Source organism: Pituophis catenifer, unplaced genomic scaffold (assembly GCF_029215685.1).
Source record: "Pituophis catenifer annectens isolate HBS135680 unplaced genomic scaffold, rPitCat1.0.hap2 SCAF_1, whole genome shotgun sequence".
Taxonomy (NCBI): Eukaryota; Metazoa; Chordata; class Lepidosauria; order Squamata; family Colubridae; genus Pituophis; species Pituophis catenifer.
Genome location: NW_027256881.1, coordinates 264,350,555 through 264,377,673, shown reverse-complemented (window position 1 = coordinate 264,377,673; position 27,119 = coordinate 264,350,555). Strand labels below are relative to the sequence as shown.

The 27,119-nt window shown below is 38.5% G+C and overlaps 1 protein-coding gene across 1 annotated transcript in view; it reads left to right on the top strand.

Annotated features, from left to right (window-relative positions):
* The window catches only part of SLC6A5 (solute carrier family 6 member 5), an 80,470-nt gene that overhangs the window by 16,917 nt on the left and 36,434 nt on the right, over positions 1-27,119 (top strand). Inside the window, exons 2-9 of the mRNA XM_070935341.1 lie at positions 288-807; positions 3,301-3,305; positions 3,738-3,879; positions 9,467-9,598; positions 10,312-10,485; positions 17,445-17,589; positions 20,778-20,910; positions 23,332-23,466. Coding sequence (XP_070791442.1) covers positions 288-807; positions 3,301-3,305; positions 3,738-3,879; positions 9,467-9,598; positions 10,312-10,485; positions 17,445-17,589; positions 20,778-20,910; positions 23,332-23,466 — 1,386 coding nt within the window. The remainder of the gene's footprint in view (positions 1-287; positions 808-3,300; positions 3,306-3,737; positions 3,880-9,466; positions 9,599-10,311; positions 10,486-17,444; positions 17,590-20,777; positions 20,911-23,331; positions 23,467-27,119) is intronic.

Below are 27,119 nucleotides of genomic sequence, written 5' to 3'. Positions count from 1 at the left end.
ACAATGGGGCAAGGAGAGGGGAGCATCTTTCAGTCGTGACGAGAAAATAAAGGTTTGCAAGGAGAGAGCTGGGGGCGATGGCGTTTCCTACGCCGGAAATGTGGAGCTGCAGGGGAAGAAACGATTTTAAGTTAGGGTGTGAAATGGAATCTGCCGCAGCGTCTCCCTGATGCCTTAAGCAGCGCAACCTTCATACGAATTCTTAACGTTCAAGAAACCTTCTTCGAGCAACAGAGCCGAGGGAGGGCGTTCGTTTCTTCTTTCTTATTGTCACTCTACTCTTGCAGGATTACGCCTATCCCAAGGAGATGAGCGAGCAGCTGGTTCAGAGCCCTGAGGTGGTCGCACCTGGGCCACTGGAGAGGGCAGGGATCCACAGAAACAGTCCCGAAACCGAGCAGCCGCAGAACTTCCAGTCCCGAGTCCCGCCTCAGCTGGCTAAAGTGGGCACAGCTCTCTCAGGCGACATCCACCCTTTGCCCCTCGACGAAGAGCAGCCCCACGAGACCAAAGTTGGGATCGGCAAAGTTGCCTCGGCACAAGGCAACCCCCCAGCCGGCCAAGACCCCCTCGATCTTTGCACGCTCAAGAATGCCCCCTGTGCAGGGAACGCCGCATCAGCTAACATTGCCCCCTGCAAAATCGCCCCCTTGCAGAGCGCCGTTGGGCCGGCTAATCAAAGTCTTGGTAAGAGCCTGGCGGAGCTAAACAATACCAAGGCAGGCTGGGTGAACATGAGCCAGAGCACCGTGGTGTTGGGTACAGATGGAATCGCATCTGTTCTGCCTGGCACCGTCACTGAGGTGAGTTGGTCTTCCCATCCCATGTACGCTGCTCGGTCTCTTTCAGAATGCAGGCAGGGGCTCCTTAATCACGGAAGGACCCTGACGCCACAAACATCAACTCTCTCGGCATTCTTAAATCATTGACACCAGCTGGCCCCTTAATTCCAGAAGTGCTTGGCTACATAATTGCCAAACAGTCCTGCGGTCTGGGACTTAGGGGATGTGTAGGTCAACAATTTCCAGTTCGGGATAGGCCCCTTTAAAACAATTCAAAATTGAGATAGGCGAGGAGCGACTCTGAAAAAGAAAATCAAGGCTAGATTCTTGCCATTGCCTCTTCCAACGCAGGAAAGGAAAAGGCAGCAGGCGCTGCTGTTCAAGAAGGAAGAAGGTAGAATCTTCAACCGGTAGTCCGTAAAAGGCGTTTCAGGTGGTGTATTTTATGCTCCTAACAGCCACATAAACTAGATTGGGGGTGTGACTGGCTCAAAGTCACCCCGTAGAATTCAAGGTTAACCTGAACCCTGAGAACTCTGGCTTCACGCTGCGTGCGAAGCCATCGGGTGAGTTGCTAGAGTTGGCTTAAAAGTGCCAGCCCAGCACTTTGGGAACAAGGGATTATAGAGTAGCGTCTTCGGGGAAATTAACTCGAAGAAGTGTTTGCCGGACCGCTTTCCGTATTCCAGGATTGCGCTGCTTTGCATGGAAGGCTGCCGGTAAAACCAAGCGAGAGCGGGGTCGGCCAGGTCACCCTTTGGGATTCTGCCTGTCTGTCGGCCTGCCTGGCCCCTGATCGGAGCACAATCGAAAAAACTACCCAACCAAAGAGCCTACGGGACCAACTCGCCTCCTGAAACCCCAGTGGGCCAAGATGGGCGATCAATCACTTCAGTTCAGACAGTTTAATCGTTACTCGGAGTCAGTCAGCGCGCAAAGCTCCGGCGCTGCGGCGGGCTGTAGAAATAGGGCTCCGGGCCGCCACTGCGGAGCACCTGATCCCTTCGCTGAGCAGCGGCCGCTCGGGAGCTCCAGCGTTTAGGCAGCAAAGCGCTCCGGACGCATTCTGCTCAAAGCCTTCTCAGGTTGAACTTCCTCAATTGGCTGGGAGTGATGGAGGTTGTAGTCCGATCTCTCTGGAGAGCATTGCACTTGAGAAAACGAAAGTCCTCATTTACCCCCAAAGGACGACTACTTTTGCTCTTTGCACAGAACTTGGTCGTGGGGATTTTCTCCTTCCGGCGTTCGGAAGCAAGTTAAGTTGGAAAGGCATTGAGAGTTGGACAGTTGGGGGCCTCTAGTATTTGGGGGGGGGCTGCTTTTTTTGCAGGGAGAAAGCCAAGTGCCTGGAAGGGCAGTGAAGATAGTGTTGGTTGACTTCAAGTGGAGCTCATCTCCGGCCCGACCACGGTTAGGTAGTATTGGTGGACAAATCAGGACATCGATAGTCTTCAAGATAGGGAAATACAGGCTCAGAGGGAATCGGATAGGTACAACTTTTTCTTCAGGAGGAATATTTTCTTTCAACAACTATCTGGAAAGATAAACTGCAACCCTCTTCTGTGACTTCCGGTTAACCTTCCAGTGCTTATTTTCCCCTCACGATTGAGAGAAGGAGAAATACCTTCCGTGATTATTTTCTCATTTCAGGATCTTAGCAAACGAGGCAATTTCTCTGTCGCTCACCTGGTTGTTATCGAATGGGAACATGCCCTTCAGTTAATAGAGGTTACTGATTTAACCTCTGGGATGAAGTTATAAGATTAAATACGTCGTTCTAAAAAAAAATGGTTCTCCCTTAACTCCCAAGAACCTGAACTAAAGAGGGTTCAATATCAGTGGAGGGAAAAAAAAATCAAAAAGGAATGTTCACATTCGTTGAATTAGGAGGATCTCCCTGGGTTATACCATATTTAACAACTACAGAGAGCCAGCAGGCAAAGTGCCTTGTTTGGAAGTCAATGAGCTGAATTCCTGCAGGGTTTCCCACCCCCACCCCCCTAATATAGGTTGCAACTTGAACCCCCTGCTGCCTATCAAAAGCACCCTGGATAACTGCCAACCTACTCTCCCTGCCCTCCCCGCCCCACAGTTTACAGTGTATCTTTTGAGAATCCAATCTGCCCGATTCCTGACCCTCACTGTCAGCAGGATTTATGTTTCGCAGCCAGCTTCTCTTGAAGTGTACAGCAAATATGATTGAGTTCACCTTTTCTTGATTTACTTAAACGGGAGGACGAACCATTGGCCCTTGTGCACAAGTTTCTAAAAACAGAAGCCGAGTAGACTCTTTGAAAGAATTATGCCAAGAACCCACCAACCTATTTACAGTTTTACATACCCTGTGAAGGCAGGGGAGTTGGTTAAAAGAACGTGTGTGCCCATTCAGTTCTATGCTTTTCTTTTCTAAAAGGAGGACTCTTATGAGGATGTCAAACTGAGGCTGTGCTGGTTAGAGGCTTCAGTAAGCCTGTAGCCAGATACAGTACATATTCTGAAACATATTCTGAAACATCAGGTACAGTAATTCCATGTAGAATGGTGTTTGGCACTCTGCATTAACCTGCCAGAATCTTTCATCCTTTGAGCATGACTAAACCATGATTTATACTCAAGTCTCCTTAATTTTAGTGAAAGGGATTACAGCCAAGCCCAACTCTTCAGAATGCTTGGCTTCACTCCTTTCCAACAGATTTATCTTTGGGTCATTTGTTGGAACACCAGAACATACTAGGTTGATCAATTCATAATCCAGTGAGTTGTGCCAAGCTAAACAGTTGGGTTAGTTCAATCCAATTAATCACGAGTTGGGACTAGTCAGTTGTGTGAATGCAGCCACGGAGCTAAAAGAGGTTTATTTATATTATTTGATAAGGCAAAGCACACCTTCAGATTTCAGAAAGCTGTTTCTTGAGTCAATGTATTATTGTAGTTATTATTATTTTCTCTCTGCAGCAGGAGGACGATGAAGGAGATGAAAATAAAGCTCGGGGCAATTGGTCTAGCAAGCTGGACTTCATCCTCTCCATGGTGGGTTATGCAGTAGGGCTGGGCAATGTCTGGAGGTTCCCGTACCTGGCCTTTAAGAATGGGGGAGGTATGGATTTTCCACTCTTTTTACCTCGTGCAGCTCAGAAAGGGGATAACCCCCCAAATTAGTTAAACTTAAATTGGTGGGAGGATTGGCTTGAATCCAAACTCATCCGTTTCACTATTTTTTGGGATTGTGCTTGCAGTCAGCAAATAAACAGGAAAGGTTGGGAGGGGGTGGGGAGAGGAAAAAAAGGGACTGGCCATTTCGTCTATAGGAATTTGTAGGGTCATTCAACAAAGGGACAATATCTCAGCAATGAAGAAGGGTTTATAGTCCCACAAAAATGATTGGGTGGCACTATAAAGGTAGGTAAAATTCAAGGAAACTCCTGGTGAGGTCAGGGCATGCTTGGAATTCCCAGCAGTTGTCCAACCAAAATCGACTCAACAGCCAAAATCCACTCAGTGCTGCCACCCAGCCAAGCAGGTGGGGCTACAATAACCTTAGAGAGGAAGACTCACAAACTTTGTCCACTCTCCCTCCGAGTGTTGCTTTGCAATCAAGGCAGTCAATAGACCCATGTCTTCCCATTATAATTATAACCATCACATACTAATTGGTTTTAAAATTTAGATAATCATAGTTAAAATCACTAAAATGCAGATTAGAATGGTCTTTGGCATCCTATGCTATAATCAGAATTGCTGAAGAGTGAGCAACAAGAGGAGAATAATGTCCTTGCAGTTTTTTTCAATACAAAAGTGGAACTTCTAATTCACATCAAACGTTGCAAACATGAAAGAGTCAATTGAACATGGAATATAAATGCACCATCTTTTTTACCAGGGACATGTGTGAAAGATATTTATCTAACTCTAGATAATTCTAACTCAAGTAACCTGTTCAGAACTATTGGTGACAAACAGTACAAGGAGACAAAAATAGATTATAAGGACTTCTCACTGCCATCCTTCGGACATGAGAAAGTGATGATGGAGGCTGGTTCTCATTTTGACATGAGCAGCAAAAAAATCCTTAGGCTTCTTAACCCTTTCCCATTCTTCAGTGTGTTCATTCTGAATTAGAAAATATATTTGCACTTATTTCATTCCTCAGTGAAGGGAGGAAATGCTTAAAAGTAAAGAACGAACCAATGTAAATTCTGCTAAACTTAATGAGTTTAAGAAATAACAGTAAAACTGCTGAAGACTATGAGTTAGAATGGCCATTTTTAGACTAAAAACATAAAGGATTATTTATGTAAATATGCTGTTCATTCCTTTTAGAACAAATGGCACCTTCCTACAGATACAGAAAACTCTTGGTTACCATCTAGAGGTTGCCTGACTTTTTGCGATCCAGATCTGGTAGCCTTATATCAATGCCAACACTACTTACCTACTAAGCAATGCATACTGTGATAAACATTAGTTTTCTCTTTATAAATTATAGTTTTAAATAGTTTTGGAGTAGACGTTTCAGATTTACTTGAAAGAAAATACATTTTTTCCTACAAAATATTGAGTTGCTTTTCCCGTTTTCTACAGAACAATGTTAATAAAGCTAAATAGGTTACCTAGCATAACTTCAGTGGTGGAAAAAGCTGACCAGTGCAATTTTGCACACATTTAGCAAGGAATAAATCCCACCGAACGCGTGAGCACATATACAAAGGGTTGCATTGTAGTTATTCTTTTTTCTCTACTATTTCCAGTCATTATTAAAGGGTGTCAGTCTCTATTTCTACTATGAACAGAGCAACCGAGAGAGTGAAAATAATACGACATATCTCGGCGTTGTATCTAGAAAACCGAGGTCCAGGTGTTGTAGAATATGACTTGGGAACGGATTTCTAATTTAGTGGAGCTGATCGAAAATCATACACCCAAAACCAACTGGCGCAGTTGATATCCAGAAGGGAATTCGTTGTGCTTAGCGGGCACTGACGCCAATGTGCACTGAATGGGACCCGGACTCAGGGACCTGCGAGCACAGTTGCGTCCTTCGCTTCCCTTTCAATTCAAAGTTGAGCCTAGCTCACCTGGTTTGCAAAAAACTCCGAACGATCCCGAACGTGCAAACTTTTCGTTCATCTTCCTTACTGCTGCCTGGGTTTAGGTTAGAAGTCCGAGTCTCAGGATACAGTCTCGAGACAAATCGGGCTGTTTTTGGCGCGAGGAAAGCGAGGTTCCCCCCCCCCCACCTCTCTATCTGCCTAACCCATAGGGCTAAAGAGTGGTTTGCTCTTTTGAGGCGTCCCAGCAAGTGCGGTTGGCTTTAAGAAAGGAGTTTGTGTCTGTAGAGATTCTCAGTCATCCAGGTCCTGGTTGTGCTGAAGATGCTTTTTTTTAGGAGGCCATTGGATTTTCTTTCTTTTTTTTTTCTTTGAAGAAATATAAATCTTTTTTATGTGCAAGGAATATAAATCCTTCCATTCCTCACTATCCCGTCAGAGACGAAGAAGCTTTTTTTGGATGAGAAGCAAAACGTCTTCAAAGAACAAACAAGAAAGTCCAGTTGCCTCCTGAAAAAAAAAAGAAGCACCTTTAGGACAACTGAGTGTGTGCAAAAATCTGTGCGCTGGGGTGTGAAACCGATCCAGCCGCTGTGCGCTCTTGTGCCGCTGTAGCATCCGAGCGCCGTATCCCAGCAAGCCGGTCGTGTTTTTAAAAATGCGTTTAAAGGCTGCGCGGCTTTCGGTCCCGTTGGCTTCGCTTTGGGTTATTATTATTATTATTATTATTATTATTATTATTATTATTATTATTATTATTATTATTATTATTATTATTATTATTATTATTATTATTATTGCTGCCTAAACCGGTCCCCGGGTTTCCTGCCGTCACACTCCAGCTACCTCCGAGGCGCAGTTGTAGGTGATGATGAGAAAAATGATTAGCCTTAATTGAATTAGCCTCGCCACCTGCAGCAAGGCCGGCGGCCATAGCAGCAACCCACGTCTTTCTTGTTCAATGCAGGGCCGAAAAAAAATCCCCATGAAATACCGAGAGAGAGAGGGGGGGGGGAGAGGGAGTGGGAGAGGGAGAGGGAGAGGGAGAGAGAGGGAAAAGGTGGATTGGGGGAGTCGCCGATTTAGAGACGGTCGTGTCGAGAAGGGGGTACTGTTGGGAAGTCATCCCTTGGAATCCCAAAGGTGCTTTTATTATTTTTTTTCCCAAGAGGCAACTGCCCTCTCTTGTTTTTCTTTGAAGGCGTTTCACTTCTCATCCAAGATGCTTCTTCAAAGAAAAACAAGAAAGTCCACTTGCCTCTTGGGGAAAAAAAAAAAAAAGGACCTTTGGCCAGTGGTGGAATTCAAATTGTTTTTACTACCGGTTCTATGGGCCTGGCTTGGTGGGCATGGCAGGGGAAGGATACTGCAAAATCTCCATTCCCATCCCACTCGGGGGCCAGCCAGAGGTGGTATTTGTCAGTTCTCTGAACTGCTCAAAATTTCCGCTACCGGTTCTCCAGAACCTGTCAGAACCTGCTGACTAGCACCCCTGCCTTTGGGACAACCATGACCTGGATGACTGAGAATCTCCATAGACATCCTGTGAAGTTTTTCCTAAGCCTAACCTGTGCCTTTATGAGGAGTCTTTAGCTTTTTAGTTGGGGAATGAAGCTTATTTGTGATAGAGGTAAAGATGCCTTGAATTAGATTGGGGGGACACATCTGTATAGTTTCCTTGGCAAGGGAACTGAAATGGTTGGCTACTGCCTCTCTTGGGATTTTTTTTTTTTTTTGACTTTGCAATCTAGCTCAGTGTTTCTCAACCATTGGTAGCTTGAAGATGTCTGGACTTCAACTCCATGTTCAAGCTGCCAAAGTTGAGAAGCCCTGAGCTAGCTTATGGTCCTGAAATTCCTTGGTGGTCTCCCATCCAAGTACTAAGGAGGCCCGACCTTGCTTTGTTTGGAGTTTAGAGACACAGTTGACCAGCAGTTGCTTCTTTGTGATGTTCAGTAAGCTGCCAAAGTGTGTAGCCATTGTTGAAGGTTTGTCATTCTTGGCAACACATCCAGTAAAATCTCAGTTAAACACCAGGTTAGAAAATAGGAGACTGTGAGTGCTAGTCCTGCCTTAGACATGAAAGCTGGTTGGGCATCTTTGGCCCAGTCACTCACTCTCAGCCCAACTCACCTCACAGAGCTGTTTTTATGGGGAAAATAGGAGGAGGAAGAACTATTAGATATATTTTACCACCATATATAATAAAGGTATTAAAGAATTCTTCTAAAAAATTAATTTTCTTTCAGAATAGAAGTTGTTAGAGTTAGTTTCTTGACTGGCTTTCAGCTACCTGAAATTACTTTTCAGTACTTACCTGAATTTACCTGAAGTTTGGCCCTTTTTGTGAATGCAAGTTATACTGCAACCAGAGTATATTAATGTGCCCATTTCCCCCTTGATTGTATAATCTCAGTTTATCTTACTCCAGAACCAGCCTGCATTATGGTGACCATTCATATTCCATGAAAATAATCAGATGTTCTTGCTTAATCCAACACTAAGACATGGTGTGTAAACATTTCTCCCCTATCTTTTAGGGGGGACATGATCACACGATCAATCCTTTCTTCATCTGTCAGAGTCCTCTGGAAAGTATACCGAAATAAATGCTATAAACCAGTCCATATTTTCAAAATGAGGGTGCTATGTATAAGAAATGCACCGAGTTGTGCTAATAATGTACTAAAGAGAGATCCTTTGTATTTCTCAGTTCAGTTAGAAATATGGACTGGTTTAATCTTACTGTCAATAGGATAATGTTGTTCTCTGTGAATTAATGTCATAGACCTGTAGGGGGCAGAATGGTGCATAGACGTTTGTCCCTTGATATTTTGTCCCATCTATACATACTGAATCAACTGCCTCAGTTTGCCTAAAAGTTAAGTCAGCTGGGGGGGAAATAAACTTACAGTTGTGGATGAAAAAACAAACTCTGGATCATATGTTATGTTAATCCATAACGTATTGGATTAACATATTGAGCAAACCTAACCACAGTTTGTAAACCTTGCTTTATTTAGTGATGGGGTGTGTATTAGGCACTGAGTTGCAAGCTAGTTTGCCACCTTTTAGTCTAACATGTATGAAATCAAGCTATGTATTTAATTTTCTGGGATAATACAATATGTGAAACTCTCAACTGAATTAATTGAAGAAAAAAATAAATTAACTATGGCTAAGCCTGTGGTTTAAAGCCAGTCATTAATAAAATCCAGATTTAATGCTATTTAAGGTAAACCTATTCAATAATAGAATATTGATCAATGACAGCCAGATTAAATCCCATTGATGCCTGTTGTTCAGATTCCCAAAGAATTATGTCTGTTTTTGATCAATATACAGTCCATGTTGCCCCACTCCAACTGGGCAGAAATGTAAATTTCTAAGACAGGTTTCCTCAACTTGGCATCTTTTAACTTAGCTGGTGGACAACAATTGGAGTTATAATTCCACACAGCTCCAATCGGGTGCCAATTTGGCAACATTTATTAAAGGTTAAATATCTTAATTCCATAAAATTTTGTGAGATGAAATACGTAAAATTGTAAAGCAGCAACAAGAAAGGAGGATTGGTTGTTTTCTGTGTTTAAGGTTTCTCCCACTTGGTCCCTTTTTTTTTTTTTTCCTATTTAGGTGCATTTCTTATTCCCTATTTGACAATGTTGGCTCTGGCTGGAATTCCTATCTTTTTATTGGAAGTTTCTCTGGGACAATTTGCTAGTCAGGGACCTGTGTCTGTCTGGAAAGCCATCCCTGCCTTACAAGGTAAGCTTCTGAAACGGATTACTTCCTGTGCTTTTCAGAAATTAGGAAATTGTGGATTAACTTCAGTTTAATCAAGAGATAGGACATGATTTTGATCTGAGGGTGGCGCTGTGAGAGAGCAGCGGCTGATGCTTTGCAGTCTTATTTTGACCTTGAATGGACCTTGCCTTGACTGATTTGGTAATAATGCAGCACTTCTCCTGCTTTAGTGAACCTTTACTGCATTCCACAGCAGGAGAGTGTAGCTGCAGCATTCTGATTGAATCCAACACATGTGATACTGCAGTATAGTACTTTGCGTACTTTAAAAAAAACCCCATGCAAACCATATTCATCATATTTATATAGGGAGGATGGAAAATGCACAGCAAGATTCAAGGATGCATGCTTTGATGCATTAAAAATTTTATTGCAAGGTATTCATCTTGATGTACTTAACCTGATAAACCATTATATGTGAATGATGGCAATTTGGTGCAAGCTAGAATCAAATATGTATTTACTTTGAGCGTAATTCAGTCAGTCAACTTGTGATTAGAAATAAAATAGAACGGGGCTGCATATTGAACTGTCTCCTATAAAAAGACTCAAAATTAATGTACTTGGTGGACAAAATACAGTAGTTGCATAGGATTAGTTGATTTTCTCATTATCTTTAGATCCCAAGAGTATAAAACGAGATGGTATCATATCTCTTTTATTTATTTTTTCAGGTTGTGGCATTGCAATGCTGATTATCTCTGTCCTAATAGCCATATATTATAATATTATATTGTGCTATACACTTTTCTACCTTTTTTCATCCTTTGTACCTGTGTTACCTTGGGCTTCCTGTAATAATCTGTGGAATACACCTGATTGTAGAGATAAAAACAAACTTTTGTTAGGTAAGTTGGGGCATGCTTTTCTTTTATATTTTTAAAGCTCACATTCCTGTTATGCTACTGATCTGTACTATACCTGTAGAGGTATAAAAGCATGGTTGGTTTTAAAATTGATATGAATTTTAAATTGATAACTTTTAAATTACGGGCCAAATTTATTTAATTATTTTAAATCTATTTTTAACTTTTATGTATAAATGTTTTTTATCTTGGCTGTTCACCACCCTGAGTCCGAAAGGAGAAGGGTGGTATAGAAGTTTGAATAAATAAATAAATAAATAAATAAATAAATAAATAAATAAATAAATATTCAGAAATCTGTTACTGTAAATTAACAATTCTGCTCCATACAAAGCCTTTCCTTTCCTCACTGATATTTTGGAACAGTAATGATTAGATGACTTTAAAATAAATTATAAGTCACTAGTAGGTATCCTGCTGCTGACTTGATTAAAAAAAAATCAATTCTACCTTTGTTTTGCTGGCCTATTATTTTATATGGTGAACCTTTTTTGTTGAACTAATCTCAATCCATTATATCCATTACTACAGAATTAATCTCAATCTCAATCCAACTCTGTTATTCTATTCTATTCTATTCTATTCTATTCTATTCTATTCTATTCTATTCTATTCTATTCTATTCTATTCTACTATACTCTACTATACTCTACTCTACTCTACTTCTATTCTATTCTATTCTATTCTATTCTATTCTATTCTATTCTATTCTATTCTATTCTATTCTATTCTATTCTATTCATTAGAAAGTCTTAATGCTACATTTATAAATACCAATAACAAATAGTTTAGTTATCTACATCTTCATCATATCAGTTTAAATAATTAAAACATTAAAACTAAAAAGCCAATGATCTAGAAATATTATTTTCTTTCAATCAATTGTATCCCATTCTTAGAGACTGTCTGGACAAATCTCTGCCGTTTCCTTGGCAAGGTTTTTCAGAAGTGGTTTGCCACTTCAGTTGAGAGAAAGTGACTGGGTCACTTTCCCAAGGTCACCCAGTCAAGCTGAACTAGAACTCCCTGTCTTCTGGTTTCTAGCTTGAAGACTGTACCAAATTGGGTCATACAACTAATAATCACAAAATCATTACTTAATATAACGTGACTCAAGTTAAAATCAGTACATATTTTATGGGTCTTTAATGTCCTCACAAGCTCACTGTTGATGGGATTAATTGTAGATTCCCCTGGGTAAGAATGTTATAAAGAAAACTCACAGAACAGTGCTTGGCAGTTTAAGTGAACTCTGTCATAACAACAACAAAAAAGCCTTACTAAGGCTTTTTCAAATAATTCTTCAAATAATTCATTCCAAGTAAGGAATCCATCAGATTTAATCATGCTAATGAAGTGTGTATGTGTGGGTAGGTATATTAAAAGCACACACTATTTTAAAACAGCTGGAAAAGAATTGCCTAATTAAGGATAAATACACTATTTCCAGTGCAATAAGAGCAATGTGAAAGAAAACTATTTTCAAATAGTGATATATATATATTGCATATATAAGTGGAGTGTATCTTCTGATCCCTAAACATGAATACTACTCAGTTTGAAGGTTAACAGAATAGATACATGTGTGCTCAGGAACAGAAATGCAAAAGAAAAAATGACGTTAGTAAATCAGTCTGAGAAGAGTTAAATTTGAAAGGTGTAATATACATATGTTTTTAAAATAAAAATGAACCGATACTATGTCAATCTATATTTTACCTTAACTTTTTAAAAAGTTCCATAAGTTATTTTTCCCTGCAAAAGGTTTTTCTACTTTCTTTTTTTTTAAGCTCACTCTTAGGAGGCCTCAGAATTTATTTTATTTTATTTTTCAGCTTACTGCTGCAAGATGCTAAAGGACATTTTTCTTAGTTCTAAAATTCTTTTTAAAAATATTTTATGTATTTCTTTATAGAATTTTGTGCTATATATGGTCCCAATGTTCTGTTGTTTATAGCATTATCCATGCTTTCTGCTATATAAAAAAATTACTCCCCTCTTGATATGTTTCCTTTAGATCCAAAGGTGGGAACTCAATGAGACTATAGACTGCAAGAGAACTTACTTTAGAATTTAGAGCATTCCTGAGCCACTTTGTTATTAAGATAAATACAAATGTTCTTGTCCTATGTTAGGTATGAAACAGAGGTGAAATCTACTTACCTTCCCTACTGGTTTGGAAGTGTGCGCGTGCCATTGTCACATCCAATTTTTGACCCTCTTAGCATGCACAAAGACTTCTGTGCATGCACAGAAAGTCAAAAATGGGTTACTTCCTTAAAACAAGGAAGTAAAGACGTCTGGGTGGGTGGGCGGAGCCTCATACTGCCACCACTACCGGTTCGCTGAACCACATGCCGCCGCCGCTACTGGTTCGCACGAATCGGACAGAACCAGCAGGATTTCACCACTGGTATGAAAGCTGACTGGGAGATTCTGGGCAGTCACACTTCTCTCAACACAACCCACTCACAGAGTGGCTATTATGAGGAAAATAGGAGGAGGAAGGATTAGCCGATATGTTCTCTGTTTTGAGTTATAAATAATAAAGGGGGGGGGGATTTTTTTAAAAAAATCTAAAAAACAAAAGAAAAACAAGAAAACTGCAGGGACATGTCCAGGCAAGCTGTGAGAATTGGACATGATTGAATGGAAGAAAAAAAAATATTTATATGAATGAGTGGAAAAAAAAAGTGGTAGAGTTATTTAAAACATCCTGTAAATCAATAATTTGCTTTGCAAAGTTAAAAAAAAGAAATAAATAACAGCTTTTGCCCATTCTACAATTGAACAAATTCGAAATCATATTAGATATGTATTAAGAGGAAGCACAATTCATTTGTGCAACTAGAATGTTTTGTCTTATTTCTTAAAACAATTTTGGTATCATAAAAACAAGCAAATTTATTGAATTCTTGGATATTTAATTGCTTATGGAAAAACTTGAAACGCCTCAATTTTCTGTAGTCATGCAAAGATTATTCTGTTTCCTGCTGCAAAAGGGCTGCTCCCTCTGCTGACTTGAATTATTTAGTGCAGGCAAATTACCAACTCAAGAAAACTAAGCTGTATTAAAAAAACAAAAACAAAAGTCAAGCTTGCTGCAGTGCAGCAAAAATGACCTTATATGTCACTCTGAGATCTTGCTCATGCTCAGATATGGTCAAAACAAGACAAGTCAATCCATCTTACACATACAGTAGAACCTCTGGTCACGACCATCATTTGTTCCATAACTTTGGTCACAAACCGATTTGATCGTGAACCGAACATAATTTTGCAAATTTGGCACTTACAAAAAAAATGGTGTGGAAGGGGAAATCGTCCACCAAAAAAAAAAAAGTGAATTTTTTGGTTGGAACCCAATTTGGTCGTGGTCAGAAGTGTTTGTAACCAGAGGTTCTATATTCTGCTATATATCCTATATATGCTTTACTATAATGCACCTTTTAGGACTATAATGCACCTTTTAGGACTACCATCAAATTTGTTGAACAAATTTATATAGCCACCCAACTCACAAATAGGCAGCTTACAAAACTTAAAAAATACACCATATAATTCAATCCATAAAAAAATTCCCACCCCACCCCTCATGGCAGCAACCACCACTTGAGGACCATTTGTGGTCCCCAGGTCCGCTGACAAAACCATATTTTTAAGGCCTTCCGGAAAAGCAGCAGAGTGGGGGCCAACTGTACCTCAGGGGAGAATGATATTCCACAAAGAAGGGCTACCGCTGAGAAGGCCCTTTTTTGTGGTCCCATCAGATGAGAATCCCTAATCAATGGGGCCCATAATATGCCCTGACTTCCCATCCTGATGGACTAAATGGATGTAATAGGGGAGAGGTGGTCCCACATATAACCTGGTTCTATAAATACAAATGTCTTGTGTGTAATATTATGGACACATTTACCAGTGAGTAAATCGCATTACACTGAATGAGAAATTCTCCTGAGTAGATTATACATAGCATTCCATTGTTATATAGATTTTCGGAGAACCAGTGCAATAATTTTAATATGCTATTTACAAATATTACAAATATGCATTCAACAGCATCTTCAATGAATGAATCTAAAATTTCAATTAATATAATTTTTGTGATTTGGAAATTTGGTAGCATCGATAATCCCTTCCCCAAAATCTGGATTGGGTTGGAATTCTATCTCAATTTCAGATATTTTCTTACCCCTCTTTCTGGCTCCTGCAGCATACAGGTTCTCAAAGGAAGGAAGGCTGGCTGCAATATAAATAAAAATATGCTGCTTAGAAAATAAGAAGCAGCTATTTATTTAGGGGGTTTATAATATGAGACATATAGAATCAAATATTTTTTTTTTTCAATTCAAAAAAGTATTTAACTCCCAAATAAATATAGGAAACATTAAAAAAAAAAAAGTGTGGAAGGATAGCATACAACTATTCTTCCCTCTGCTGGTAGTTTGAGATATAACACCAAAAATTATTTATATGTCATTTGTAAAACACTTTGAACTTTGTAATAGCAATTACATACCAGAATTTGAAAATGGTGGACATATAAATATCTGACTTCACAACAAGGACATAGCAGTTTTCTAGTTTTTGTGCTTCTTGCATTGATAGTTTTTCCTAGTAATTTCTTAGTAATTCTAACTAATTGATGTCAATCCTAAAGCTGACAATTGATAGTTTTGCCCATTTTATTAAAAAAGGTTAAATGTGCCAAGTTATGGTATTATATGGCCGACAAATATAACAGTTTTATTAATTTTGTTGATTGGAGCATTTTTGCAATTGCAACATTTTGACACTGACTTAAACTGAATCTGCTGAAATTCTGTAATTATTAATATACAGGAGCCTTACTGCTGGAAAACAGAAAAATTGACTTTAAAAAACAGAATGAAGAGAGCAGGTCTGCTCCTGTATTATATTTTTATAAAGATTCAACTGTGCTGTCAAATATATGGCTATGATTTATTTATAGTTAATAGGTTTTCATACGTTAAATTCAAATTAAACTAAGAATATATGATTTTTTTTAATATTGGTTATTCATATTATAAAGATTTTAAGGTATTGATATTATTTGCTTAAAGTTAATAGAGGCCTTGTTGTAGTTCATCAATTGTCTCTGTATTGAAGAAAGTTGGAGGTCACTTTTTATATAAATTTATTTTATGTATTTTTGTTACCTTTTAAGTTTTCTTTTTTACTCCCTCTTTTCCCTTTATGTTAATTTGTATTTTATTGCTTTTTTGAAACTTAAGAAATGATATATATTTCTATGTCACTCATCTCACTGATATAGCAGCTCGGGATGGCTTTTAAAAAGAGGGTTTAACTGTTCTGATTTAAACTATACTGATTTAACTATGCTGATTTAACTATACTGATTTAAAACATGTTACTTTGTTTTATAATGTTGCTAATTTTTAATTATTTTTATGCAGAGAAACAAATTATATACAGTAAACTAGTTTATTAAGAGCAGAGTAAAATAAATAATCAGTTTTGAACCCGATTGGTGATTAATAAAACACAGGTTGCTTATATCGGAACATTGGATTTATTTATTATGTATGTATATTACTGAATTTTGCAAATTGTTTTCAGTTTAAATGGTGATATTAAAAACTTTAAATAAAATTACATGGTAAAATATTTCAAATAAACATTAAGCATATTAATGTAACTATAGACAATTACCAAATATGAGCAATGTTAATTTCCAGAAACCTACAGAACAACTTTATTTTGATAGGTTTGTTAAAGAATGGCAAAGTTCACACCAAACTAATTTCTTGGGGGAGCTATTTCCCAGGGTAGGGGCACTACCAAAAGTGCTTGCAGAGGTGGTTCAAAATATTAAGAGGCTTGTTATTATCATGAGATTGTATTTGTATACAAGTAAGGTAATCCTTGATTTACAACCATTAGTTTAGCAACAATTTGAAATTACAACAGAACTGAAAAAAAGAGACTTATGGTCTTCACAGTTAGACTTGTCACAACATTCCCATAGTCATGTGATCAAAACTCAGGCACTTGGCAACTAGCATGTACAGGTGAAAATTGAAAAATTAGAATATCGTGCAAAAGTTCATTTATTTCAATAATACAACTTAAAAGGTGAAACTAATATATGAGATAGACTCATATGCAAAGCGAGATAGTTCAAGCCTTGATTTGTCATAATTTTGACAAATAATTTAAGCATCTTGGTCTTCCATAACACCTCAGCAGTGTCACAGGCTGATAGCATCAATGCCACACCGCATTGAGGCAGTAATTGATGCAAAAGGGGCCCAAACCAAGTACTGAGTACATATGCATGCTTATACTTTTCAGAGGTCCGTAGAATCCTTGTTTTATTGATTTCATGTAATATTCTAAATTTCTGAGATTGTGAATTTGGGGTTTTCATGAGCTGTAAGCCATAATCATCAAAATTATGACAAATCAAGGCTTGAACTATCTCGCTTTGCATGTAATAAGTCTATCTCATATATTAGTTTCACCTTTTAAGTTGCATTACTGAAATAAATGAACTTTTGCACAATATTCTAATTTTTCAAGTTTCACCTGTATCTCTATGACTGTCATAGCATCCCGGGATCATATATTACCATTTGCAACCTTCCCAGCCTGTTTCTGACAAGTCATTGATTTGCTTAACAAGCATGTAATAGTAATACACTGTATAACTACAGTGATTTGGGGAAAAAAAAAGATTTGTAACTATTGGGTGTGACTCCCTTAACAACCTCCTTGCTTAGTAATGGAAATTTTGGTTCCCAACTGTGGTTTAAGTCAAGGACTACCTATAAATATGTGAACTGAAATACATTTTCACTCATAAAGTGTAGTTTCTTAATTATAATTCCCCAACAGTCATATATGAATATAATTTGGTCCATAGCATTAACCTTTTGATTTGCTTCTTTTGTCAGATTCCTGCATCATTGGTGACCATCCCAAGTTGCAAATAAAGAACTCTACTTTCTGTATGAGTGCCTATCCAAACTTGACAATGGTCAATTATACCAGCCATGTCAACAACAAGACTTTTGTCAGTGGCAGTGAAGAATATTTCAAGTAAGATTTTTTGATAAAAGTTTTATAATTAAAGAAACAACACTAAAGGAAATCTTTTGCAGAAAAACCACTTGATGGTAGATACTTTTATTTCTACATTTAAATGTATTACATTTTTAAAACTATCTTGCATCAAGTTCTCGTTTTAAGGATATGATTGGATCCCATCGTGATCTTCCATTAGCACTAAGCCAGGGGTGTCAAACTCCATTTCATTCAGGGCTGCATCAGGGTTGGGTTTGACCTCGGGGAGCTGGGATGGATGTGGCCAGGGTGGGCATGGCCCGCTTGACATCATTCATGTCAGGGGCGCCTGTGGCGGCCCAAGCGCTATGCCAGCGAAAATGGGCTCCCAAGCTCTGTATTCAGCTACGACTGCCTTCTGCAACCCTCTGCCAGTGAAAACGGAGCTCGGGAGGGCTGCCCTCCTGAGCTCTGTTTTCACTGCCAAAGGGTTGCAGGAGGCCATTGTGACCAAAAACTGAGCTCGCGAGGATCCTGTGCTCCCTCCCCGAGCTCTGTTTTCACTGGCAAAGGCACCGTGGGCCAGTCCTTCACTTTTTCCAGGGCAGCCCACCGGCCAGATTTAATCATCCCGTGGGCTGGATCTAGCCCACGGGCCTTGAGTTTGACACCTCTGCACTAAGCAATTAGCAATTGAACATTGCTGATTTTCCCACTTTTCTCTGCAATTTTCATATCTGATCCAAATGATTGAAAACTTCTCCAGAACAAATATCAGAAAAGAAGGCCAAGAAAATTCCTCATTTATGTATTTATCAAATTTGGATGTCACCCGACTCCCAACAGGGCTTATGGAAATGGAAAATCATTCAGATAACGTTGGATGCAGGACTAAACAGTCCTTTTTATTTATATATACACTTCTCAATCAATATGTTAGATGGCCTAGACGTTGGTATTTCAACATAGATCTCTTTAACATTTATATTTTATTGTGTTTTACTAATCTAGGTGAAATGGTAACAAATAATGCTAGTGCCATATGCTGAATAAATAAATTCTCAATCAATAAAACAAGTGAAAAGAATATTGCAATTTTTTCTATATGCTTTTTCTCTAGTTTTGCTGTATGATTTTTTTTGTATATCTAATCTCTGTTTATATTGATTAATATGAAGTGATGCTAATATTTGGACAAAGGTTATTTAATAATTGCATATGTGTCGGCAAAACAAGTTATGGTTGGCATTCAGTGGTCAGAATATTATTTTAACTAATGTGGCCACATTTCCTAAATATTGCTTCAATGTTAATTCCATAGAGCAGGGGTCCCGAACCCCTGGTCCACATCCCGGTACTGGGTTGTGGCTTATTGGAAACTGGGCTGTGCAAAAGGAAAGCTTCATTTATGCAAATGGTGTGCATACACAACACTATCCCCTCTTCGCCTCTGCCACCCACTGCCATGGTCCACAGAACCTGAAAGATTGGGTACCACTGCCTTAGAGCCAAAGTAGTACTGGGTATTCCTGCTAGATGTAATATATATTACTTGGGGAGGAGTTGGGTGAGGAGTGGTAGACGTAAAAAACAGTTGAATTTGCAAAGTACCTTGCCCCTATATTGAGACTCAAAAGCCAGAATTAGTTATATCCAGGGGTGGGCTGTTCACAGGGGTTTGGGAGAACCTCTAGCTAAGATTCTGAGCAGTTCGGAGAACCCCCAAATCCCACTCCTGGCTGGCCCTGCCTCACCCACTCCTCCTAGGAGTCCCCATGCGGCCCATTTTGGATGCAGGTAAGTGCAGGGTGTGCATGGAGGCTCGGGGAGGGCGAAAAACGGGCCTACCAGAAATAGGGCCTCCGGACCCTGAGGAGGCTGTTTTTACCCTCCCAGAGGCTTGAAGAAAGCCTCTGAAGCCCGGGGAGGACAAAAACGCCAGCCCTGCTATGGTGCTGACTAGGCCATGCCCACCATGGCCATGCCCACCCAGCAACCGGGCAGAAAACCCCTTGCTAAATTTTTTGAAGCCCACCCCTGGTTATATCCTTAGATATATCCATAATATTTAAACCAGATTCAGATTCCAGAGAGGTAGTTTGGTGTAGTGGTTAATGCGCGGGACTGGAAACCACAAGACTGTGAGTTCTAGGCCTCCCTTAGGCATGAATGCCAGCTGGGTGACTTTGGGCCAGTCACTCTCTTTCAACCCAGCCTACCTAATAAAGTTGTTGTGGGGAAATTACGAGACAGGAGTATCGTGAATGTTCACCACCTTGACTTTACTATATACCATATGTCTATATTGAAATAAAAATCTAATAATTGTAATTGTGGTAATTCTAAGAGATTTTGATCTCAAAATATTTTGGAAACATGTTACAATACATCATTGAGAATCTACTTGTATTTTTCATAATAACCTCTTGGAAAAATCTGATAAGATTATATTGTTAGGCTACAGTAATGGTAGAGAAGAAGTGTTTTTTCCCTCTACCACCGGATAAGCTCAATAATTAGCTTTTAGTTTGATTAGACTTATCATGAAATGTTCTTTACGGCATTCTGTCTCCGAAACTTTCATTGCACTCAGCTTTGGTGTATATTAAAAACAACAGCACTGTGAGTTTGGAAGAAATTAGCTTCTCTTAATTATTTCTATATTGCAAAGAAGCCAGAGTTTTGGTGGGAGTCATAAAATCAACTCATAAAATTTCCAAGGTTTGTTGGAATACATCTAAGTAAATTCCAGATTTAGATCATTTTAATACATTTTCTACTTAGGAAAACAGCTCATACTCAGTAATGAGATCTGAAAATGATAGAGGAATCTAGTCACTGAAAAAGCGACTTCATGCAAGGCTATAACCTTTGTTTATGTAATAGTTAAATCTTGAAAGGTTCTAATAATTTAGATAGTTAGTTTCCTTTCCCTTCCCTCTCCTCTCTCTTGCCCTGCCCTCCCCCATCCCCTCCCCTCCTATCTCCTCCCCCTTTTGTTAACTTTTTACAATGGATGTTAAATGATAAGATAGATGTATCTTAAAAGACAATGGGACTTCGTAAGTTGATTTTAATGGCTGTGAAGTGTTCTCTGCTTTTATTTTTAAAAAATCATAATGAAAAAGTAAAAGAATAGAATCTTAAATGCACAAGCAACTATAATTAATACAGATGCTAGGTATACACAAATGGTCATGACTTACTGACATTTTGGCTCTTAGGTACTTTGTGTTGAAGATTTCTGCAGGAATTGAATATCCTGGTGAAATCAGGTGGCCTTTGGCACTGTCTCTCTTTCTAGCTTGGGCAATTGTCTATGCTTCCCTGGCTAAAGGAATAAAAACATCAGGAAAAGTAAGAAATTATTTTAGACCATTTCTAGCTTTAATTCAGAAATGAATATATTTTGCAATACCAAAATCTAAGCATTACTGGAATGCGTAATAGCTTTTTGAGAAATGTTGGAGCAACTTAATACCTGCAGGTGTGTACGGTAGCTCAAGAAAAGCTAGTGAAATATTTTTCTTTGATATGCATATTGGTTAAAATTTAAGTTCTCATTTTTCATACATGGCCTTTTCATGGCATGGCTTTTTGATTCCATTGGCTTTCAGGAGGAGTAAATACAGGAGGTTATATATTGAAGAGAAATTTGCTTATCGTATGACTAAAGAATATGGTAAAATATGAATTTGGGCAACAAAGATTAGCTATCTTGGAAAATCAGAATATAATAATGCTATTTTATAGAGGAATAGAATAAAATGCTATTTTCTAGTGTTTTACAGCTTAGGTGTCCTTATGTTATTCTTAGGTAATCATAGTCCAAAAATCATAGTAACTATGTAACGAGTACCTATAATGCTAATAAGGATTAGCTCTCATCTTTTCTGACAAGGTGTTGGTTTGTATCAATCCCTAGTCAAGAACTACCCAGTTGAGAATCACACATATAAATAACTTGTTCTCTGTGCCAGCCTGCCTCCTTTTTAGGCTAGAGTAAATAAAAGATATGTGTTCTAGTATTAATATTGTTCAATTATTTGTGTTAACAGGCTTTGTTAAAAAGAAAAGGGAGAGGGGAAATATACATGTATTCTAGGGGTGGAAACTAGTGGCTTCTAAGATGTTATTAGAATAAATTTTTATTGTCCTTGATTATTGGCCATTATGGCTTGGTTTAATGAATGTTAGTAGAAGAGCATGGTGGTTCATGAAGTTACAATGCTGGGCTGACAATTGGCAGGCTTACGTTTGAGATCCAGTTGTTATGCTATGGGATGAGGTGAGCTCCCATCACATGCTGCAGCTCCTGCCAACCTAGCAGTTTGAAAATGGGTGACAGCGAGTAGATAAATGGGTACCACTTTGGTGGGCAACTTCATCCTCGGGGCAACAGTGATGTCACCAGCAGATACTTTCATCATGGAAGCGCTTCAGTGCCACTGACACAGAAGTAGTAGTAATATGAATGTTAGAATTTAACAATATTTGGAGAACCACCGTGAAACCTGTCATGCCATCTGCAAGTTTAATTCTTAAAGACAAGTATCGGTTCCCATTTCAGGGTCCTGAAAGTTATTTTTGGTTTATTTAGACAAGATAGATTTTTGTTAATGTGGGTCTTAAGTCCATTTTTTTCCTCTTCTATCAATCTCTATCAGGCACAAAAGATCACCCTCCACAGTTGAGGGTCCAATTAAACTAATTTATTGTTATTCATGCCTATGCACAGAAATATTCTCAACCAATAGTTAGCACTGCTTGGAGTTAAATAAGGGTCAACGGAATCCAAAGGAAGTTGAATTTAATTTAGATCTGACTATGTAGGGATTCTAGGGTGATCTCTTTTTTTAACTCCACCCCCAGGCTCTGCCACTCCTTCTCCTACAATCTCATCAGATTAACACACTCTGATTATTTTATTTCTCCTTTGGCAGTGCTGAAATGGTACCCCAGAGTTTGCTACTGGATCTACAGAATGTTCCTCGTTTTTTTAGCAATCAGTCTTGATTACATTTTGTTTTGGAGACAGGACCATCTAATCATTCAGGAGGGCATGCAATGGGGGACAAAAATGGCCCTTTTGTAATCACACAGGCAACACCGAGTTCCTGAAGACAGCATTGGTTTTCTGGTTGCTTGATGTAACAGAACTTTTGGAGAATGTGGTTTTTTATGTTTAACTTTTATGTGTGGAAAAACATTTGCTGGAATAAAAACCACAATGTAATTTATGACATAACTAAAAAAGACCTTAGGAATTGACAATTTTAGACTAGTCATTTCTGTTCCAGAAAACTGACAACTCTGCAATTTTCATTCTTTTGGCAGTCATAGTGTAGAGAGAAATGTATCTCTAATATACTAGCATTTATCTGCAGGGATGATATTCCTTTAGAGAATAGATATTCTCTAGAGAGAGACATGCAGTTACTTTTTGCATTAATTATCCCCAGACATTGCTATTTTATTAATTTAGGTCTTTGCATACATCATACCATTTTAGCAAACCATTCTATTATTTTTATGTTTATATTCCCATGAGCAAATGTCACTGACAAGTTGTGCAACAATTTACTGTGAACAGTAAGCCAGTGATATTACTTTTATTTTTTCCATGGCTGTTTTAATTTTTTACATAGAACATTTTTTCTATGTAAGCTGCTGAGAGTGGCTTAGACTGCAATAGCATGAAAATATGTATAATTGTAAATACATTCTTACAGTGTTGATCGGAATGAATAGTTATATTATCTGTTTATGTTTCCATAGGTGGTATACTTTACTGCTACATTCCCATATGTAGTGCTTATCATTTTACTTATCAGAGGAGTTACCCTGCCAGGAGCTGGGGCTGGAATGTGGTACTTCATCACACCTAAATGGGAGAAATTAATTGATGCTATGGTAAGCTATAATACTATAATGGAATAAAGCCACATATAGAATTAATTTTGAGTAAGAAAGCATTATGTTTATGTCAGATTATTTTCTGTGTTTGTTTTGACCATGCTTGTACAGTATTTCTTAATTTTGTATTTTTCCCCATTTGTCTGTCATAATTTTAAAAGAATAATAATAAAAAAATAAATGACAGCTGTATTTATAACATTATCTGATAAATGTTATTGGCTCCTTCAGGACAATACTTCATTTGCTTAAGGCATAATATCTGTTCAAACCATGATGACTACAGCATGGCTGTGAAGATGCCAGGTTGCCTAAACTAAGATCCACCTTACATATTTTGTTGTGCATTGGATCCAGAGTAATATGTGAAAAAGTAACTTGGTATAAATCTAACAAAGCGCTCTTGAATTCAACATGCACTCACCTATCCTAGAGATATAGGTAAATCAGTTGGAAGAAAATTCCACAATTAGAGGAAGAGATGTAGTAAACATATGTTATAGGTATGTTAGAAGAAAATTATGTTTTCCAGGAGTGTACTTAGCTCTAGTTGTGTAGACTACTCTTACTCACAATACTAATTTTTAAATGACAATAGATGTCCCACTCAAAAGAGGCTACACAAGCAGGTAGAGACACCCAAGAGAAGACATGGAAACTAATATAAGGACAGGAACATTCCAAATGTTTGATGCTTGAAATAAAAATTACAGCTATGAGTTTACTTTCAAATTATAACCAGTCAGTAGTTTGAACAATACTTTGAAAAAATATGAATTTTGTAACATAATGAATACTTGTTATGTGACTTTAGCTGGTTTACTTTGTGGACTTTTCTAAGTTTTTCTAGCTTTTCTAAGCTAAAACCCCTGGTATTTGGTATCTGTTTATTCCATTCTTAAGGATTCCTACAGAGTAGCTAAAACTGAAGAGAAACAGTAATCGGTTTAACTAATTATGGAATTTATCCATTTATTTATATGATTTGAATGGCTGCCTATTTCACACCAGTGATTCTGGACAGCATATAATGCTAAAACCATCAGTTAGAACAGGGGTGTCAAACACAAGGCCCGGGAGCCAGATCTGGTCTGCTGGATGCTTAAATCTGGCCTGTGGGGTCGCCCTGGAAACAGCAAAGGACTGACCCGCAGTGCCTCTGCCAGAGCGCTCAGGCCACCAGAGGGCCCCCCAACATGAGTGACATCGAGCTGGCCATGCCCACCCTGGCCACATCCACTTGATCCTCCCGAGGTCAAACACATATCTAATGCAGCCCTCAATGAAATCGAGTTTGACACCCCCTGAGTTAAAACAACAATCCAAATAATATTTGTCTTAGGCGGTAATTCCCTCACCCCAAGTAGCTAGAACAGATGTTAGATAATATAATATTGCTCTATGAATTTATTTAGATTCAAAGCTTAGAGTCTGGGTTATATCTTGTGCATTAATTTTGTGAGACTGAATCAAGCCATCAATATATAGCTACATGAATTTATATTATTTGTGGCAGGGAGAACCTTGGACTTTCCCTGTTTTTCCATGTCTTTTCTCATCTTCAATGTCTTTAGAGATGCTATTGTAACAGTGTCTCTTCTAATAACTCTTTGAAATTCTGTATAAATTCCCTTTCTGGATTTTTGTCTTTCTTGGGTTTGGCTTCTCTTTTCTTCTTGGCAATTTCCACAGCTTGTTCTGACATCAAGTTTGATTTCTTCTGTTTCTTCATCTTTGGCAATCTCTCTTCACTTTTATTCTTAATGACTTTTTTAAGCTCATTCCACAGTTCCTCTGGTTGTCTATTAATGAGCTTCAGGACTTCAAAGTGATTCCTGATATTCTACTTGAGAATGGTGGGCATATGTTCAAGGTCACATTATGGAACTTGCACATGAGCAGTTTGTGGTCTGTTCATAGTCAACATCTGCTCATGTTTTTGATGTTATAATTGAGCTCTTCCACCTAACTTTAAGCTATAATATAGTAAGTTTTATTTTTGTGCACTCCATCTGTTGTTGTCCATGTATATATTTGTCTGTGTCAAAAGTCCATCTCAATTTGCTGAGGCCTAATATGTCATTCTGTAATTGTCTTTCGGTGTGAGGAACTTTCTTGTATTCATGCTTCTTATGTTCTAGGTTCCTTCCATAATTTTGTCTTTGTAGCTTTGGATTTTCTTTTGTGTGTGGCAGCATCAATAAGTAGACATCTCCAAGGCTTTAATGCAGCCACACCATAAACACCATTAATACTCCAAAAGATCTTCAGCTGTTCCTCATTAGTATGTTGAGTGCCATCCAGCCTGAGAGGCCCATCATCTGACACTATATCATCAATCATTTCATATTTTTGAGTCATGTGACTTGCTTGGTAAAAATACAGGAGTGGTTTATCATTACCTTCCCTGTACATAAAGTGATGCCTTTACTGTGTCACTAAAATAATCATCTGCTTCCAGAATTTTCCTACTTTGCTGATGTCCAATATAGATGCCTGCTTGCTTTATCTGGGCATTATTTGCAGGATCACCTCCTACCGACCTCCCACCGCCCAGTGCACTCACATAGGGCTGCCCTCCTCCAGGTCCCCTCGGCCAGACAGTGTCGGCTGGTGGTCCCCAGGATGAGGGCGTTCTCTATGGTCACACCGACCCTCTGGAATGGGTTGCCCACCGGGCTCCGGATGGCCCCTGACCTCTGCACCTTCCGCGCCGATCTAAAGACATGGCTCTTTCAGCAACTTCCCTTATCTGCCGTGGATTTTAACTTGGGGATTTGGGGATTTTAATCGGTTTTTAATATTATTTAATTTCTATCTATTGTCGGGTTGTTTTATTGTTGTGAGCTGCCCCAAGTCCTACTGGAGAAGGGCGGCATATAAATCTGACAAATAAATAAATAAATAAATAAATAAATCTAAGATGAACTTTGTACAATGAATGATTCTGCTGGGAATGTATACCCTTGGCAAACCCTACTGGTATCGTTTGCTCATCCCTTCTAGGAACATCTCCTTACCATGATAAGGTAACATAGTAGGATAGCCTGAATAACCTTAAATAGATACTTGAGGAAGGCTGAAGGCCTGGTTTGTCATTATAACTGATCTCTAGTGTCAAATGAGGAACAATTAAGTATGCTACTGATTATGTCATTATGTCTTAATAATATATAGAAGAGCTACTATAGAGGTGTATAGGAAGCTGGCTTTGAAATTTACATAAGATGTATTTTAAAAATATGCCCACTTACTGGGTACAATTCACAGTATTAATTTTAACTATTAGAGAATTTCTTGATGTGATTTGGGGTCTATGCATCTAAAATATTTTTTCTTCCATATGAATGTTTTTAATTGTAAAAATTGTTTGCAGAGCATATTCTTTAACTCCCACATCCTCTAAAAATTAGATGAGTGATGATTAAATATATTTTCTTCTTCTGAGACTTGTATCTCCCTGGAAATTTTCACCTGGCACTATCTAGATGAGCTTAGGTTTTGGATTAACATTATTTTATTAGTTTCAGCTTTTTATATATTTTTATTGCTTTATCTGCCAAGGTTTTATTATTGCTTCTAATACTATGGATTTTATTGGTTTTATTGTTTAATAACTCTGCATTATGCATTTATAATGGGTGATTGTT